The 17,626-nt window shown below is 45.4% G+C and overlaps 1 protein-coding gene across 1 annotated transcript in view; it reads right to left on the bottom strand.

Moving 5' to 3' along the window:
* ITGA9 (integrin subunit alpha 9) overlaps positions 1-17,626 on the bottom strand; it is a 367,113-nt gene that overhangs the window by 123,664 nt on the left and 225,823 nt on the right. The window contains exon 18 of the mRNA XM_068981673.1: positions 10,990-11,140. Coding sequence (XP_068837774.1) covers positions 10,990-11,140 — 151 coding nt within the window. The remainder of the gene's footprint in view (positions 1-10,989; positions 11,141-17,626) is intronic.

Genomic DNA, 17,626 nt, shown 5'->3' with positions numbered 1-17,626 from the left:
ATGGACAGGGAAGCCTGGCATGCTGCAGTCCATGGGGTCACAAAGAGTCGGACACGACTGAGCAACTGAACTGAACTGAATCTACTAGCTTAGGAGAACAGGACAGGCTGGCTAGTTATATTCATGTTCTTGGTTATATTCATATGCTGGTTATATTCATTCTTCCGAATGATGCTGGTGGCCATCAGAGAGCAGAGATGCTCCTTGAAAGGCTGGCTTCAAAGGGATGAAATGACAGCTCTGAAAAACGGGACTGCAACGGGACCACAGCTGGGCGTTCATGTTCTCTCTTAAATTCCAAGTGCCTCCACAGGTGCCAATTCCCTGATTCAGGAATTGCCAGAAACATCCTGTGTGTCACTGATACTGAGAACATCACACGAGTACCTCAAGAGCTCAAAGATCTTTGTCCATATGCTTGTAATGTATTTTCAAATCACAAAGTGTACCCATTGAGGTAATCCTGCTGTGCATGTGCGTGCTAAGCTGCTTCAGTCACGTGTGACTCTTTCGACACCACCAGGCTCTTCTGTCCATGCGATTCTTCAGGCAAGAATACTGGAATGGGTTGCTATAACCTCCTTCAGAGGATCTTTCTGACCCAGGGACTGAACCCTCATCTCTCACATCTCTTGCATTGGCACACAAGTTCTCTACTATTAGTGCCAGCAGGGAAGCCCGATCCTGCGTAGCCAGCACTTTTAGTGGTCTGACCTGTCCCCTGGGACCCCGTGGTTGGCCCACTCTCTGGTTTCATTGTGCATCTACTTCCATGAGCCAGTATCCATGAGTCTTCTTCAAGGCCTGCTCTTTGGCTTCTGGAGCTGCTCTGTCCACACTCTCATAGTGGGGAAAAGTGCCCGGGACTTCATTTCCTCCATAAGAGGCCCTTCACTGATGACTGGCACTTGTGGCCAGCTTCCCGGCCTTGAGATGGGGCGGTGCTGAGGTGTAACCCCCATTTCAGAGCTCAGGCCAGGCCAGCCTCCATGGGACGTTGTCCGAGATGGCACCCTTCCCTGGCCTCCACCCCCTACTCCTCACATGCTCCCTGGGTAGCACATCCCTCTTAAGCCACTTGATACAATCCTCACCTCGGGATCTGCTTCAGGGAAACCCAGGCTGAAACACCTAAGTTCTTCTTGATTTTTTTTTAATAGTTTTCTTTCATTGGATTTAGCAGATGGATTAATTTCATGGCTTTCTTTTTAAGAGGCGCTGTGCTCCTTTATAAAAAAAGATTTAGAATCCAAGACTCCCCCTTTCCTCTTAAAAGAGGAAATTATTAAACTGCCGTTGTGCAGTTCATTAAGAAAAAAAAATTAGAGGTTTAACGTATGTTTTCTAAACTACCCCCCCAATACCCGCCCCTACCAGGTCTGCCCAAGTCTGCAGCTCTGGAAAACGTCTTTCATGAAAGATCCTTGTCGTAGCTACAGCAGCTCTGTTGACATTTCTCAAGCAAAACGTAGCCTTCCTTCCCAATGCAGTCAATACACAAATGTAGCTTTTCACATACATGAAAGCTGAGCCCTACCATGGAACATTGAGGCCACAGTGTGATTTAAAATAGGCGTCCGGGTTTCTCCCCTGCTTCCTCATTGCCAGCTGTGACAGAAAAGGCCCAGCCTTCCTCTCAGGCACAGCTTCACTCTAGGTTAGGATGGCTCTGGTGGCAGGGCCAGAAAAATGCTAGTGCAGTGGCCACAGGAACCCAGGTGAGGACTTGCAAACCTGGCTTGGTCCCTGCTCCCCACCACCCATGCTCATCCTTTCCAAGAGGAAGTTCAGGGCCAGCAGAAACAAGTCAGAAACACCAAGGGGCTCTAGGGATTTGCCTCTGACAAGTGGGATGGGGAAGACCAACAGTGTGAGAGAAAGAGCTTGCTCTGTATTAGAGTCTCAAATGGGCTGGGATCCAGGTAAGGTTTTTCTCCCGGCGCTAGGCAGGAGTTCAAGGTAAAGAGCCAGGGGGCTTAGGGCACTGGATTAAAAACAGGAAAGGGACAGAAAAGACTTATTATTTTCTGAGTATCAATATCCACCCTCAGGGCTCTCTTACAAGGGCAAGCAGCAAGTTCATTCATCATCTTAATGGCCCAGCCAAGATGACTATAAACATCTAAGAGTTGCATTTTACTCGAGGCTACTATTAACTTGACAAGAGACACCGGAGAAAGCAGAACACAATGAAAATCAGTTCCTGCCCTGAATGAGGGGTGGGTTGTGGTGGTGGCAGAGTGCAGGAAGGCTGCTTGAAATCTGTTTACCCGCTGAAGGATGAGGTGCACACACTTCCGTCCGCAAACCCTTCCACACTGTGACGCTGGGCTACCTGGCTCCACTTAATATATTTCATTTCATCCCTGTGTACAGATGTGACTTCTCTGTGGAACCTTCTGTCTGAGAACAGGCCAGGGCACTTCCTCAAACCCAAAGGTGCACAAACACAGCAGCGTCTAATCTCTTCTGTTCTACCTGGGTTAGAAACTGAATCAGTCTTATCGCCTGGCGCCATCTTGAGCACTCTGCCTTGAATATGGAAAGGGGTTGCCTTTTCTCCAGTAAAGGTAGAAAGAAGCTGGAAGAATCACTTTACAAGAGAAGCAAACTTACAAGCCCTCTATGCATCTTGCCTTAAAGAATAAGCCCCTAAAAGTTATGGAAGCTGCCCTGCTGGCTCTCCACTCCTAAAACAGAGTTTAATTTAGAACTCAAAGCACTCACTCATTAGAAAGAGCAAAACTGGGCTTTCCTTCTGGCAACTTCCTACACGGTTGTTACATCTCCCATGTAAGACCCTGTCATGGAAAAAATAAAAGGGCAAGGCCCCTTCCCTCCATTGCAGTCCCTCCAGACTTATCAATTGAGTTCAGTGACTTAGAACCAACAGGGAATGAGCAGTAACTACACGTCTTACAACAGGAAGTGCTCTGAACTGCTCAAAAGTATCACAGGGGAGGGTATACATTCTCCCCGCTGGATTCATGATCACTGGTCCCCCTCACCTGCCTTCCTCCTCCAAATTATCATATTAAGTGAAGTAAAGACAAATCTGCCAAACAGAAAAAGACTCACAGACATAGAAAACAAACTTATGGTTACCAAAGGGGAGAGCAGGGGGAGAAGGGGTGAGAAAAATGAGGAGCTTGAGATTAACATATACACACACTACTATATATAAAATAAACAATGACAAGACGTAGCACAGGGAACGCTACTCAACACTCTTTACTAACATGTATGGAAAAAGAATCTAAAAAAGAAGACTTGGACTGCAAGAAGATCCAACCAGTCCATTCTGAAGGAGATCAACCCTGGGATTTCTTTGGAAGGAATGATGCTAAAGCTGAAGCTCCAGTACTTTGGACACCTCATGCGAAGAATTGACTCATTGGAAAAGACTCTGATGCTGGGAGGGATTGGGGGCAGGAGGAAAAGGGGACGACAAAGGATGATACGGCTGGATAGCATCACGGACTCGATGGACGTGAGTCTGAGTGAACTCTGGGAGATGGTGATGGACAGGGAGGCCTGGTGTGCTGCGATTCATGGGGTTGCAAAGAGTCGGACACGACTGAGCGACTGAACTGAACTGATGTGTCTATGTATAACTGAATCAAGTTGATGAACATCTAAAGAAAAAAACATGACACTGCAAATTAACTATATACTTCAATTAAATAAAAAAAGGCAGTAAGGGACTTTACCAGTGGTCCAGGGTTAAGACTGTGTTTCCAATATAAGGCGCATGGGTTTGATCCCTGGTTGGGGAACTAAGATCCCACAGACAACATGGCATGTCCAAAAATTTTTTTTTAATAAAAAGAAAGGACAAAAAAATTCAGTGAACACCAGGTTTGAGTTGACCATCTCCAATTCCCTCCTTCCTCTCAATATACACTCACAATCTAGTCTCTGACTAGCTGACCTGATGCCCAGGGGTGGACATGAAATGTTATCAAGGCTGCAGACAGACTGGGATCTACCAGAATCCAGATCCATGAGCCAAACAGGCAGGCAAGACAATGGGACCAGAACATGCGGAAAACAGCTAAGCGGGAGGTCACCACTGGTGGCCTAGAGGCTGGATATGGTCAGCGGACATGTTTTGTTTGGCCCATACAATGTTCAGAGAATATTTTAATTAGCTGCCAAAGCCATGAGATTTCACATAAAAATGTGGATTTCTGGCTTTTTCTGAAAAATAGGAAGTCTGAAACTGGCACTCACTCCCACCTGGCAATCAGTGGCTGCTGCTGGGCGTGGGTGACCTTCTGTGGACAAGGCTGGAATCCTCCATTCTTCACAGTCTCCACTGCTTCCTCCTGTCCCATACTCAGCCTCTTCACCCATTTACAACACCTGCCTTGCCCCACGCCTGTAGACTGTGAGGTGTGCTCCTTCAGAAACCCAGGGAAGTGCTACGAGGCCAACCTACAACTTCTGGAGGAGGTCTAGAAAGTGAGGTGCTCAAGCTGGAGATGTTGGTGAGACCTGCCTAGACGGCTTGCACCTTTCGGGCTGTTCCAGCCCACTTCCAGCTGCCAGCAGCTGCATCTCTGTGCCTGAGGACACTGTTCAGAACTGTGTAGGTTGCTCTGGCCATGCACCTTATAAGACACTAGTAGTGGGGAATGAACACCCCGAGCAGGCCTAAGCCACTGACTCTTTGGGGGGTATGGTGTCTGAATCCCCAGCTCTCACACCCCCTGAGGCTTGTCTTGTACTTTTCCTGAAGTTGCTTTGAGGGATAAAGCCCCACCACCCCCTGTGACGGCTGGTGTAAAGGTCCTCTCTTCATCAGCTGCCCCCACCTGCCTGTATTGCTTCGCCTCCTTTCCACTGTTTCCTGCATCTCCCAAAGGTATGAATAGCCCTCAATTCCTTGTTTCAAGGTCAGCATCTAGGAGACCCAAACCAAGACTGCACTTTGTAGAGAAGCGACTGGGCCAGGAGCCTGCCCTTTCTCCCTCTCCCCTGACTCCATGGCAAGATGCTGTGTCCCCTCTGTACCCCCACATCAGCTGGGCACTCTCTCACATCCGCTTGAAGCCTACACTGTCCACCTCCCTGTCCGTTTCCATGTATGCATGGCAGTCAATACCACAAAGATGTACTCATGAACCCAATCCCTTTTTTTCAATTTCTCTCTCTCACTTATGTGAGGCTTTCATGACAGCAGGAGTCCCAGCTGACAAGCAACTTCAGCACAAAACAGTATTTCTAAAATGTCCCAAAGTCACCCTGCCACTTATTGCTCCTTTGTCCCACGTGGGCAGCTTCTTTCCACCTGGTGAGATTCCTTTTGTTCCTCCTCCTCTGTTCTCCACTGTCTCACCTCTGCTTCAGTCCAGCTCTGGACTTATTTGGACCTCCCAAATAAACTGGCCCACCCACCCCACTCAGCAACCCTAGCTCTGAAATGTTGGCACTGGCTGACATCAACTCTTCAGAGGCCCATCCACCTACCCCCCAGCATTTATCTAGGGATTCTGTCCAACCTGAGACTACCAGGTACAGTAACAACTTGCTTCACCTTGTCATCTCTGCGCTCCAAAACAACTTCTCAGTACCTCTGTAGAGCAGCTGGCATCTCGTACTTTAATTGCTGGCTGACGTGCCTTTCTCCCTATTAGGCTGTGTCCTCCCAGGAGCAGGGACCAGTGCTTATTCTTCTTTGTGTCTCCTAGCAGCTAGTACAGCCCCTGACACTTCACAGGTACTTAATCACTGCTGTCCAAACAACTCCATTCCTGTTCCACTGATGCAAGAAGGGCTAAGTCCCCATGTGCCAAGTGGCACCAAGGCAAGAAATGACAACTGGACTTCTTCTTGACTCTGGTGCCACATGACTATATGACTCCAGAGGGCACTGTTGACATTATATTCTGTGGAACTGTGCTCTGGGGTGTTGCTCACCTACAGCCGAAGGTGAACATGACCCTAAAGTTGTGTGGTGCAGTCGTGTTCCAAACCATGTTTTCTCCATTCTTCCTCACTCTCTCTTTTAGCTTTACATAGGTGAGAGGACAGTTAGCAGATGGTCACCCATTTAACCGGAGAAGGCAATGGCACCCCACTCCAGTACTCTTGCCTGGAAAATCCCATGGACAGAGGAGCCTGGTGGGCTGCAGTCCATGGGGTCGCTAAGAGTCGGACATGACTGAGCGACTTCCCTTTCACTTTTCACTTTCATGCGCTGGAGAAGGAAATGGCAACCACTCCAGTGTTCTTGCCTGGAGAATCCCAGGGACAGGGGAGCCTGGTGGGCTTCCGTCTATGGGGTCGCACAGAGTCAGACACGACTGAAGAGACTTAGCAGCAGCAGCAGCACCCATGCAGCCCACATTTTTATAAGCAGTCTCCCCTTAAAGGAAGGAATCCGAACAAATCTAAAAGGAGCCTTGCATGAGAGAAAAAAATCCATCTCAGGTCATATTTTTTGTTCAGTCTCAGAAACTGAGACATCACTAATTGTGTGCTGACAGAAAAGACTGGAGACCTTGAAGGCAGGGCCTGGGTCCCGAGTTGCTCTGTGATTCTGGAAAAAAGGGATAGCTAGCCACCCACATCACCAGTTCAGGTGAGGGGCCTACACAGGTGACCCTTGAGCTGAGATGCGAGGTTGGAACAGTTCATTAAACCAACTGGGGTTGAGGTATTCCTGAGTAAAGGCAGCTTCAGCAAGAAATTATGAGTGGATTCAAGAGTGTATGTCGGGGATGGTGACTATGAGACTGGGAGGAGGGGAGGCAGGAAAGACCAGGCTGGGAAGGGCCTCTCATGAACAGCTGAGGAGCCTGAGATCCATCCTAAAGAATGTGAAGCAGGAGGAGTAATGAGATTAAATTTCTTCTCAAATTTTTATGGTAAAACTGAGATTATAGACTTATTTTATATTAATATTCAAAATTATTATTTACTGAGGCAATAATTATTGTTTCACATTTGCTTCCTATTTTAAATATTTGTAAAAGTTGCTTTTGCTTACTTTTTAATTTGGCTTCAATATACTTTTTAATCCCACAATACACTATATATGTAAGTAGCCGTTTCTCAGGAAGAGTTTCATGGTTATTTAAGCTCTCATGGCTTTTGCTCAGATGCTGCCAGTGCCTTGCTCATGTTTCCCAGAACCATCCCAAGGGCTGGTCACTTGAGGCCAGTCTCCTTCCAGGCTTGAAGCTCCCCCATCTCTCTGCCTGAGTTGTTTCCTGGCCCAAAGAAAGGAAATGTAGCCCAGAGCCAGGGAAGGCTGCAAAGGCTGGACAGTTAATGCCTTTGGAGCGATTCTCCATGGATGAGAAACAGGAGTTGGTAGATAAACCCTCCAGCAGCTTCCTTACCCCACACAACAATGATTCTGTGTCTGTCTCTCAGAGGATCTGCAGCAGGACAGAACACGAACTGCCCACAGCAAAACCTGCCCTTCTGTGCACACTTTCCCGTCTTGTCCCGTTTCATCAAACCCATCACTCCCGCACTGTGCCTCCCCCCACCTCATTCTCTACCTACCTGTACCACAGTCATTGTGTCCAGGTCTGCTTTGGGGGGAGTCTAAACTAGAAGAGTTAGTAGACTTCACAAATTCTTGTATATCCAAAGCTATCCTTATTTTGCTTTCACCATGCAGGGCAAGTTGGCTGGGTATAGAATTCTTACTTCACTATGGAACACAATCTAATTATTGCTATTAATGTTACAAAAGCTGGAGAAAGAATGAGTTTCTTTGTTTTCTGTTAGGTACGAGTAGCATCATTTTTACAGTGCAAAAACTGAAATGTGATGAAGCTGTATGTAAACATTAAGCCATTTTTAACACTTTTTCCTGATGTCTGCAGCACCATTCACAAAAATCAGGATTCTTTTTTGCTGTCTACTCAGGTCTTCTATTCCAGTGATTCTGGAACCATTTCCATTTGCTGATTCTCCAGCCTTCACCTTCCATATCTAGTCTTCACTGCCATCCTTCTCCACCACTCTGTTCTTTTTCTCTATAAACTCTCAGAGATCTCCTCAAATATGCCCTCCGCAACAATGAATCAGTTTCCCATACTGCTAATTCTGCTCCTTTCTGATCATAACAAATATTTTAATTCTGTCATTGCCCTCTTGGTTTCATTATAATACTCCCTAATCCCAACCACAAACTTTTTTTTTTTTGCTTCTCTGTTAGCGCTTTCCATTTTCCTCTCAGTCCATTGTTCTACTATCTGATCATTTGCTGGGTTCACTTTTTTTTTTTTTTCTTGAATTTTACTAAGAAAACAGATGTCTGTAAAATTTACTTTTGCTTTCTATTAATAGTCTTTTAAAAGGTATGCTTTCCCTCTGTTTCTGGAGTTACACTTTTCTTATTTAACATGTTAGGACCTTTTCGTAGGGCCCATGCTGGTTCTGCTAGGTCTATCAGTATGGGTGGGCCCCTTCCTGTCTCACTCATTACCCACCTATGTATTGTTAAAAACTTGCTCTGGGCTGAATGATGCCACTTATATTCCCCAACTGATTAACTTTGCAGTTGTGGTTATAGTCACAGGAGGGGATTTTTTTTCTCTATTACTCCTTCTCCAACTGCACTGAAGGGCGTCTCACCCATATGCTTTTCTAGCTGGCCCTGCCTCTGCAGCCGCTACATGATATGATGTCTCTGTGCCTTGCCACCTTTCTTGGACTAATGTGCACCAGAGCCCAAAGAGCCCAATACCTTGCCAACTTTCTGCCAAATTGAAACCTAGTGTCCCCTGTGCCAAAGGTTTTAAAGGTCACTGGGACTCAATGGCAAAGAGATAAAAATGAGCTCTCATTGGCCCCATGATCAGCCACAGTAGCCAATGAGACACCTGTGTCCTTCTCAGGTGCATCATCCTTGACTGACTGAGTCCCCTTATCCAGGATGTCTCCCCAGTGGTTAATAATGATGATGGGGTGGAAATGGTGCTCCCCTTCCACTTCAACGGGGACAATTATGCTGATTAATTTATGCTCTAGAGCACCCTCCATCTCTTTTTACCCCACAGACAGACCAGGGCTGATTTGGGATTTTGTACCCTTCCTCAGACCTTTCTGCCCCATTCCGTTTCCTCACTTTTTTTCTCCTGAGAACATTGCTCCAATAAATCAAGTATGCCCAGATTACATGCAGTAAGGAGGGAATGGGGAAATGTATGAAAAACCCATGTTGGCTGATCAATAACTGAGACTTCCCATTTCCCAAACAATTATAGGATTGAGGATATAGTCATTTTCTCATACTAATTGCTCTAAAAGAGAGTCATCACAATATTATTCAAAAGATAATAAAACTGGAACTAATCTAAATATCCAATAGCATGAATTCACAGGCAATCCATACTATATCCTATGATAGAATATTATACAGTCTCCAAGCCAAAAAGAAAAACACGGTGGAAGGAAGTAAAGTAAGAAGCAGGAGGCTACTTTGTTTACAAAATAATACCAAGAAGTCCTTATACTAACAGTGAGGCCACCTCTGAGCTTTCTAGAACAGAGATAATGAAGCTTAGTTGGTTATAAGGATGCCTCTGTCCACAGATAACAAACAAGCTAAAATGCTCTGGAAAAGCACAGCTATTCCTAATTCTGAGGTAGAAAGAAAGTTCTTTCATGGGCTTGAGTGTGGGACAGTGATGACCTAGCCACCAGTTATCATAAAGATGGGTTCCACAGGTCTGGTCCCTAACTGAACCCCTCTCCCCCTACCCATCCTTCTACCCCCAAGAGGAAGATGGCATCGTGGCACATGACATTCTGTAAAAGAGATTCTGTCCATAGCCAAGTAAAGAACTCTATGGATACTTGGTTCCCTCTGGACTGAGATTAAATCAGGGACAATTTGGGGGGTTTAGAGGAGCTGGAAAGTATGCTCTTCTTGCATTCAATGCTTCTGTGGCCTCCACTATCCTGGAGCTCCAGAAGCTATGCAGCATCAGAGAGTCTGAGATGATCTCTTGGGAAGCTCTTGGAATGCCATTCTAGATGTCTATATGCTTCAGTTGCCCTGTAAGCTGGGCACGTCCTGGTCAAACTATTGAGCCTGACAGGATTTGTGCCTGGACAAAGGCTGCCCACAGCCTGAAGGTTGGCCTAGTGCTCACCTGTGGGCAGGGCCAAGGTTTACCTCAGAAAGTGATTTTGGCTCCATTTCTACATAGACATCAAGGTGCCGCAGTTCACCGCTGTGAACACTTTGAAAAGCTGCAAAGGTTCCCATCAGAAAAGCTGCCCACAGGCAGATAACCTGTCTAACCACAGGCAGACAACCTCCATGGAAGGACGTCTGAGTCCAGTCATTCCTCCTGCTTGCCTGTGGATGAGGTCTGTTACTCTTTCTTCCCCAAAGTGGTTCACTGAGGGGGATTATGGAACAGGAGACAAAACCAGGTCCTTTTTCCTTTCTGAGTCACGCTATTTAAACATCATTCAAATAAATTAAATTGCTCTTAAAAACTCACTCAATTCATGGAAGTAATTTAATTTCCTCAATTCACTAAAATATTTCAGGAATAAGTCAATATGCCAAAGCAAAGGCCGATGTTCATGACCCTTGAATGGAAAACATCAAAGGCATCACTGGTGATAACTCACATGATAAGCAGTGATTTGCTTTCATTTCTTATCTGGTCTTTCACAACCACTGCTGACCTAAAGCATGAATTCTGTAGAACATGCGTGTGCCAGAGATGATGACTGTACAATCTCAGAGAAGGGGCCAGAATACAACTGTGTGGAGAGGATTTCACAAGATAGAAGGGATGGGAGGTGGTGTCAAATATAGATATGGCTCCAATGCACAGTGGGTATTCAGTTTCTTCTTTGGCTTTACCAACAATGCTAAGTCCAGGAGGAAATCATTCTAATAATTCCAAATGAGCCTCCGCACAAAGTAACAGTATTTGCAAGATCACTGCATATTCCAGGCGATGATGAAAGTCAGCAAATGCACTAGACACAGGGCCGTCTTACCTTCTGCCACATGTTGATGAAGAAGAGCTCCCGAGAAACGTTGAATGACACGTTGGCATCATAGGCATCATCCCCAAGGTTGGAGATGGAGATATTTAGGGAGATATTCTTCACAGCCCCCAGAGCTAGATACGAGGTTTTCTCATCAACGCTAAAAGGAAAAATGAACAGCAATAAGTGTGCTAAAACTTTCACTAATATATTAGTAACATGGAATGTAGCAGGTAGCTGAGAGCAGGGGAGGCAGGTGGGAGAAACTCCTCTGGATCAGGACTACAAGTCCCAGGAACCCACTAATAAGCCATGTGTTCTGGGATACCCAGCCAGCCCTCATGGGCCTCAGCTTCCACATCTAAGCATGGCCGGGGTTCTGTGGTGTGTAGCCTAACTCACTCACTAGGCCATCCTATGGCTCATGTGAAATCTAGTGTATCCTACTTGGAAAATTATAACACATTTAATAACCTAATCAACTTCCCTGGTGGCTCAGATGGTAAAGCATCTGCCTACAATGCAGGAGACCCAGGTTCAATCCCTAGGTTAGGAAGATCTGGAGAAGGAATGGTAACCCACTCCAGTATTCTTGCCTGGAAAATCCCATGGACAGAGGAGCCTGGTAGGCCACAGTCCATGGGGTTGCAAAGAGTAGGACACGACTGAGAGACTTCACTTTCACCTTCTTTCAATAACCTAATCATGGATTTTGGTTATAGGATAATTCACTCAAATATTTCTAAGCACCTACGACATGCCAATCACTATTTTATGGGCTAGAGAATGCAGTGAACAAAAGAGAGTTCTTGCCTTTCTGTAGCTTTAAGGAGACAAAAAACATATACACAAAGAATCAAATATACAGATCAGGTTGTGGTAAGAGCAACGGAGAAAACTTACAAAGGCTAAGAAGGAAAGAAGGCACCATAGTTCGAGGGAGAGTAGGGTGCAATTTTAAATAAGCTGGTTCAGGGAAGCTGCACTGATGAGGTGGCCTCTCAGTAGAAACCGGAAGGAAGAAAGATAGCAAGATGCACAGAATTTGGGAACTAGCAAAGTCATGCCTGGTGTGTTCAAGGATAGCAAGGAGACTAGTGTGGCTGGAGAGGAACGAGTGAGGGGCAGAGTGGGGAGGGGAATGGGCTTAGTGCTGAAGGGATGGAGTCATCACAAGGACCTTAGTTTGCCTCTGAGACAGGAGATCCTGCAGGGCTCTGAACAGGGGATGATATGGCCTGACTTCCATATATAAAGGCTCACACTGGCTGTGATGTGCATGGTGAGTGTACTCAGTCGGAAGGAAAGAGAGAGTCTGGTGAGAAGGTTCTTATAAGAATTCAGGGGTAAGAAAATGGCAGTTCAGATCACAGGGGTAGAAGCTGAGGTTATATTCTAGATGTTTCAAAAATTGTGCCAATATATTTTGCTCACAGACTGCAAGAAGGGTGTTCAAGAAAGAGAAGAGGCAAGGATAGCTGCAAGAATTTTAGATTCAACAACTGGAAGGAAAGAGGTGTCATTTATCAAGATGCAAAAGACCAAAGGTATAGAAGGTCAGCAGAGAACATTCAAGTGCTTACTGGATTTTTAAGAAGAGATGCTCAGAGAGCTGGATGTAATGGTCTGGAGTAGAAGCAGGGGGTCAGGGACAGAGATACACATTTGGGGTGGATTAGAAGTGACCACTAGGGAATGCATGTAAATAGAGAAGGGGGGCTCACACTTAGGAGTTAAAGATGATGATGATAAGCCAGCAAAGGAGACAGAAAAAGAATGAATAAGGAGACAGGAGAAAAATCAAGACAGTCTCCAAGCAGCCACATGCTTCAAGAAAGGAGTAATCAGTTTCGTCAAATGTGGCAAACTAACATGAAAAATCAGAACTGGCTTTTGGAATTAGCCATCTGGAGGTCATTGGTGATCTTGATAAGAACTTCTGAAGTGTAGTGTCAGGGATAAAGCTTGACTAGAGTTGGTCTAAGAGAGGTAGGGGTAGCAGAAATGCGAACAGTGGGCATAGCCAATTCTTTGGAGTTTTTCAGTAAAGGAAAGCAGAGAAATAGGATGACAGCTGGTGGGGGAAATGGGCTCAAAGAAATTGCTTTTTTATTTTCAGAAAAGAATTAACATGGCATATTTACATGATACTGGGAAGGATCTACTAGACAGAGGGCAAGTAATGAAGAGATGACAAGGCACAGTTGCTGGGTGGCCTGGTGAACAAACAGAGGGGCTGGCCTCAGCTGGTATGAAGTAAGAAAATGGGGCACATGGCCCAGATGCATCAGTAGAAGTGTGGTAGGAAGAAATGAAAGTTCCCCTGGGAAGGCCTCTACTTTGCAGTGAAATAAAAGCAGAGTCCAAGACCAGGAAAGGCAAGGAGGAGGGAGGGATGTTTGAAGAGTGAGATGGAGGGAAATGGCAGCCCAGGAGAGAGTTGTGGGGTAAACAGACCATCAACGAGATGAGTATGATGGTGGTGGCAAGGATGAAGACGCACATGAGACTGACAATTATTAGGTGATGTGAGCTTCAGACAAAAATCACGCTGGAGAACAGTCTTTGATTGGCCAACCAGTTGGTAGCAGATGTGACCAAGCCTACAAGGGTTTGAGTGATGGATGCGTGTGTGTGCATGCTAAGTTGCTTCAGTCGTGTCTGAGTTTTTGTGACCTTATGGATGTAGCCCACCAGGCTCCTCTGTTCATGGGATTTTCCAGGCAACAATATTGGAATGGGTAGCCATCCCCTTCTCCAAGGGATCTTCCAGAGCCCAGGAAATCGAACCCGCATCTCCTGCACTGGCAGGCGGGTTCTTTACCACCAGTGCCACCTGAGAAACCCTGAATGATGGATAGTTGCTATTTTTGGCTACTCAGGATCCTGTAAACTTCCTGTTTGGAGGGAATCTCAAAATAGGTAGGAGAGGAAGATAAGCAGTAGAGGGGGCAGACCCTGCCTTTGCTCTCCTTTTGGTCATTCAAGTGTGGGCACTTAACTAAGTGCAGTCATGTAATCTAAGGGTAGTCAAGTGGCCTCAGTGTGGGTGGTGGATGCTGCCAACTGGGGCCTTGAATTCTAAGGGCTGCCCAAAGACACTAGGGCTCTCTGAGATCATCTAAGGCAGCTGCAGAGGAGTTGAGAGCCCAGAGTTGACATTTTGGGCTAAGCCTTGCCTCCCCTTCCTGCCTAGGCTCTGAACCATATCTTTCCAACAAATTCCTTTTCCACTTAAATTAACATGTTCATTGCTGTTTGCAACCATTAATACAGCATGAAAGAGAAGAGAACTCTCCAAAATCTCAGCAGGCTATAATACTTTGAAATATGGATTTTTGCAAGGGAGGAATTAGCATTACCCATCTATGAAGAGAGGACCTCACTTTCCTGCATGCCTGGCATGTCAACAAGAATAACATATGTAACAAGAGATCTAATGGCCTTGCTTTTGGAAGCAACACTCTGAGGAAACAAACAAGATGTGAAAAATTAACTTGGAGAAAAGCTTCAAATTCTTGAAAGGCCTCCAACAAATGAAGACCTTAACCTCAAGTTATTGTGGCAATTATTTATTATTGTTGGCCATTTTCATTTGAAACAATTGATGGGTTATTTCTGTCCTCCTGTTTGCTTTTGTAAGATTAAAGGAGTAATCCTCAGGCCTTGAAGAGTTATGAGAGTGTTAGCCTCACTTTATCTCAAGAAGGAATTGCATAAGCACCCACAAGTAGCTGCAGAAAGTGTCCACCGTTTCCAAATGAAATATTAAGCATACAGAGAAGACAGAAAAGCTGAGGACAATGGGGCAGGGGCTGCCTCCTCACACCAGTGTTGTTCATGCGATCAGCCTCCTCCTCTCGTGTATAAATGGCAAGGGATATCTAACCTTTTGCCAGCTCCTAAAGCTCAGTCCTCTGTCACTGAATCATGCAGCAAGGTCATTCCCAGGATTTCAAAGTCAAGTGATGCAAACTTGGCTCTATGATTAAGGAAAGCCAGGGACCTTCCAGGGCCGAAAGCGAACCCAGACATTTTAATAAAAGAATCCTCAAAGCTGTTTTCACTCTTTCCCCACATCTAAAAATCCATGTACAAAACAGTACATCTCTGCTTCCAAAGCTATTCTTAGAAATGCAATGCAGTGTAATTTGCCTGGTGCTGGGTATTTTCAAACAAGTTGTCCTGAAACCTACAACAGCATGAAAAGCTCCTGATGTCAGTTCCATTTTTAGAGATGAGGAAATCGAGATGCCGTGAGATAAGGTGGCCAAGTTGCTGGGCTTAGAATTCAGTGCCTCCCATCCCTCTCCACTACAGCCACGTCCTCCAGCACCTCTCACTCCCCTAGGAGGCCCTTCTTGGTCTCCCTTCTGAGTGAGATAAACCTCCCAATTAGGAACTTCTTCAGTCCCAGGACTCCACCAGCTCTTCATGGCATTTCCCAAGGCTGGGTTGACATATTTATTTGTGGGCTATTTGATTAAGGATGATCTCTTCCCCCTACTAGGATCTAGGCACCAGCCGGCAGGAATCTATTTCTGGTTTTGCATGTCACTGAACCAGAAAGTGAAGAGGAACTAAAAAGCCTCTTGATGAAAGTGAAAGAGGAGAGTGAAAAAGTTGGCTTAAAGCTCAACATTCAGAAAACGAAGATCATGGCATCCGGTTCCATCACTTCATGGGAAATAGATGGGGAAACAGTGGAAACAGTGTCAGGCTTTATTTTGGGGGGCTCCAAAATCACTGCAGATGGTGACTGCAGCCATGAAATTAAAAGACGCTTACCCCTTGGAAGAAAAGTTATGACAACCTAGATAGCACATTCAAAAGCAGAGACATTACCTTGCCGACTAAGGTCCATCTAGTCAAGGCTATGGTTTTTCCAGTGGTCATGTATGGATGTGAGAGTTGGACTGTGAAGAAGGCTGAGCGCCAAAGAATTGATGCGTTTGAACTGTGGTGATGGAGAAGACTCTTGAGAGTCCCTTGGACTGCAAGGAGATCCAACCAGTCCATTCTGAAGGAGATCAGCCCTGGGATTTGTTTGGAAGGAATGATGCTAAAGCTGAAACTCCAGTCCTTTGGCCACCTCGTGCAAAGAGTTGACTCATTGGAAAAGACTCTGATGCTGGGAGGGATTGGTGGCAGGAGGAGAAGGGGACCACAGAGGATGAGTTGGCTGGATGGCATCACCGACTCGATGGACGTGAGTCTGAGTGAACTCTGGGAGTTGGTGATGGACAGGGAGGCCTGGCATGCTGCGATTCATGGGGTTGCAAAGAGTCAGACACGACTGAGCGACTGAACTGAACTGAACTGAACCCTCAGTTATAAAATGGTGCTGAACTTACTAGGTGTTCAACAAACTCCTGTTGAATGAATGGCATGGACAACATCCCACAACAGATTTTTGGTTCAACCTTAACATTTATGGGTGAAGATGCTGAGAACCCCACAGGGGAGCCCACTTTGATCAAGGTCACCTGAGCACAAAGGCACTGAGCTGGAACTAGTGCCAAACTGCCTTTGTCACAAACGCAGTCTGAGCTATAGCTCTTATATAAACTCCACCTCAGTCAGAAAGGGCTTTGACAACAAATGTCTTTTAATGACATCTGAAGAAAACAGGATTCCACAAAGACCAACCCCTCAGACAGGACTGCTGAAAGAATAAAATGGTGAGGCACAGTGTTTTTGAGCCAAACACTCCACGGGTGCTTTCTGATTTGCTGAAGAACAATCTTTCTAATTTTCCAGGTATTTCAGTCCCTGAGAAATTTTCCCATTAATTTAAATTGCTTGCACAGTCTTTTAAGTGGGTCAGATTTCTAAGTACACCAATGACTCGTGTACTTTTATACGACAATCATGATTAGTCATTAACATAAGGTACAAACTGTACAGTTCCTATAAAACTTATCTTACAGCATATATCTGAGCTATCAGAAAGGAGTACACAAGGCTGTATACTGTCACCCTGCTTATTTAACATATGCAGAGTGTATCATGCTAAATGCCGGGATGGATGAAGCACAAGCTGGAATTAAGACTGCCAAAAGAAATATCAATATCAGATATGCACATGACACCACCCTTAGGGAAGAAAGCGAAGAGGAACTGAAGAGCCTCTTGATGAAAGTGAAAGAGAAGAGTGAAAAACTGGCTTAAAACTCAACATTCAAAAAACTAAGATCATGGCAGCCAGTCCCATCACTTCATGGCAAATAGATGGGGAAACAATGGACAGTGAGAGACTTAATTTTGGGGGGCTCCAAAATCACTGCAGATGGTGACTGCAGCCATGAAATTAAAAGACACTTGCTCCTTGGAAGAAAAGCTATGATCAACCTAGACAGCATATTAAAAAGCAGAGATATTACTTTGCCACAACGGTCCATCTAGTTAAAGCTATGGTTTTTCCAGTAGTCATGTATGAACATGAGAGTTAGACCATAGAGAAAGTAGAGCGCTGAAGAATTAATGCTTTTGAACTGTGTTGTTGGAGAAGACTCTTGAGAGTCCCTTGGACCCCAAAGAGATCAAACCAGTCCATCCTAAAGGAAATGAATCCCGACTATTCATTGGAAGGACTGATGCTGAAGTTAAGCTCCAATACTTTGGCCACCTGATGGGAAGAACTGAC

The sequence above is a fragment of the Capricornis sumatraensis genome, chromosome 10, assembly GCF_032405125.1.
Source record: "Capricornis sumatraensis isolate serow.1 chromosome 10, serow.2, whole genome shotgun sequence".
Lineage (NCBI taxonomy): Eukaryota > Metazoa > Chordata > Mammalia > Artiodactyla > Bovidae > Capricornis > Capricornis sumatraensis.
This window is presented reverse-complemented; position numbering and strand designations above follow the sequence as displayed.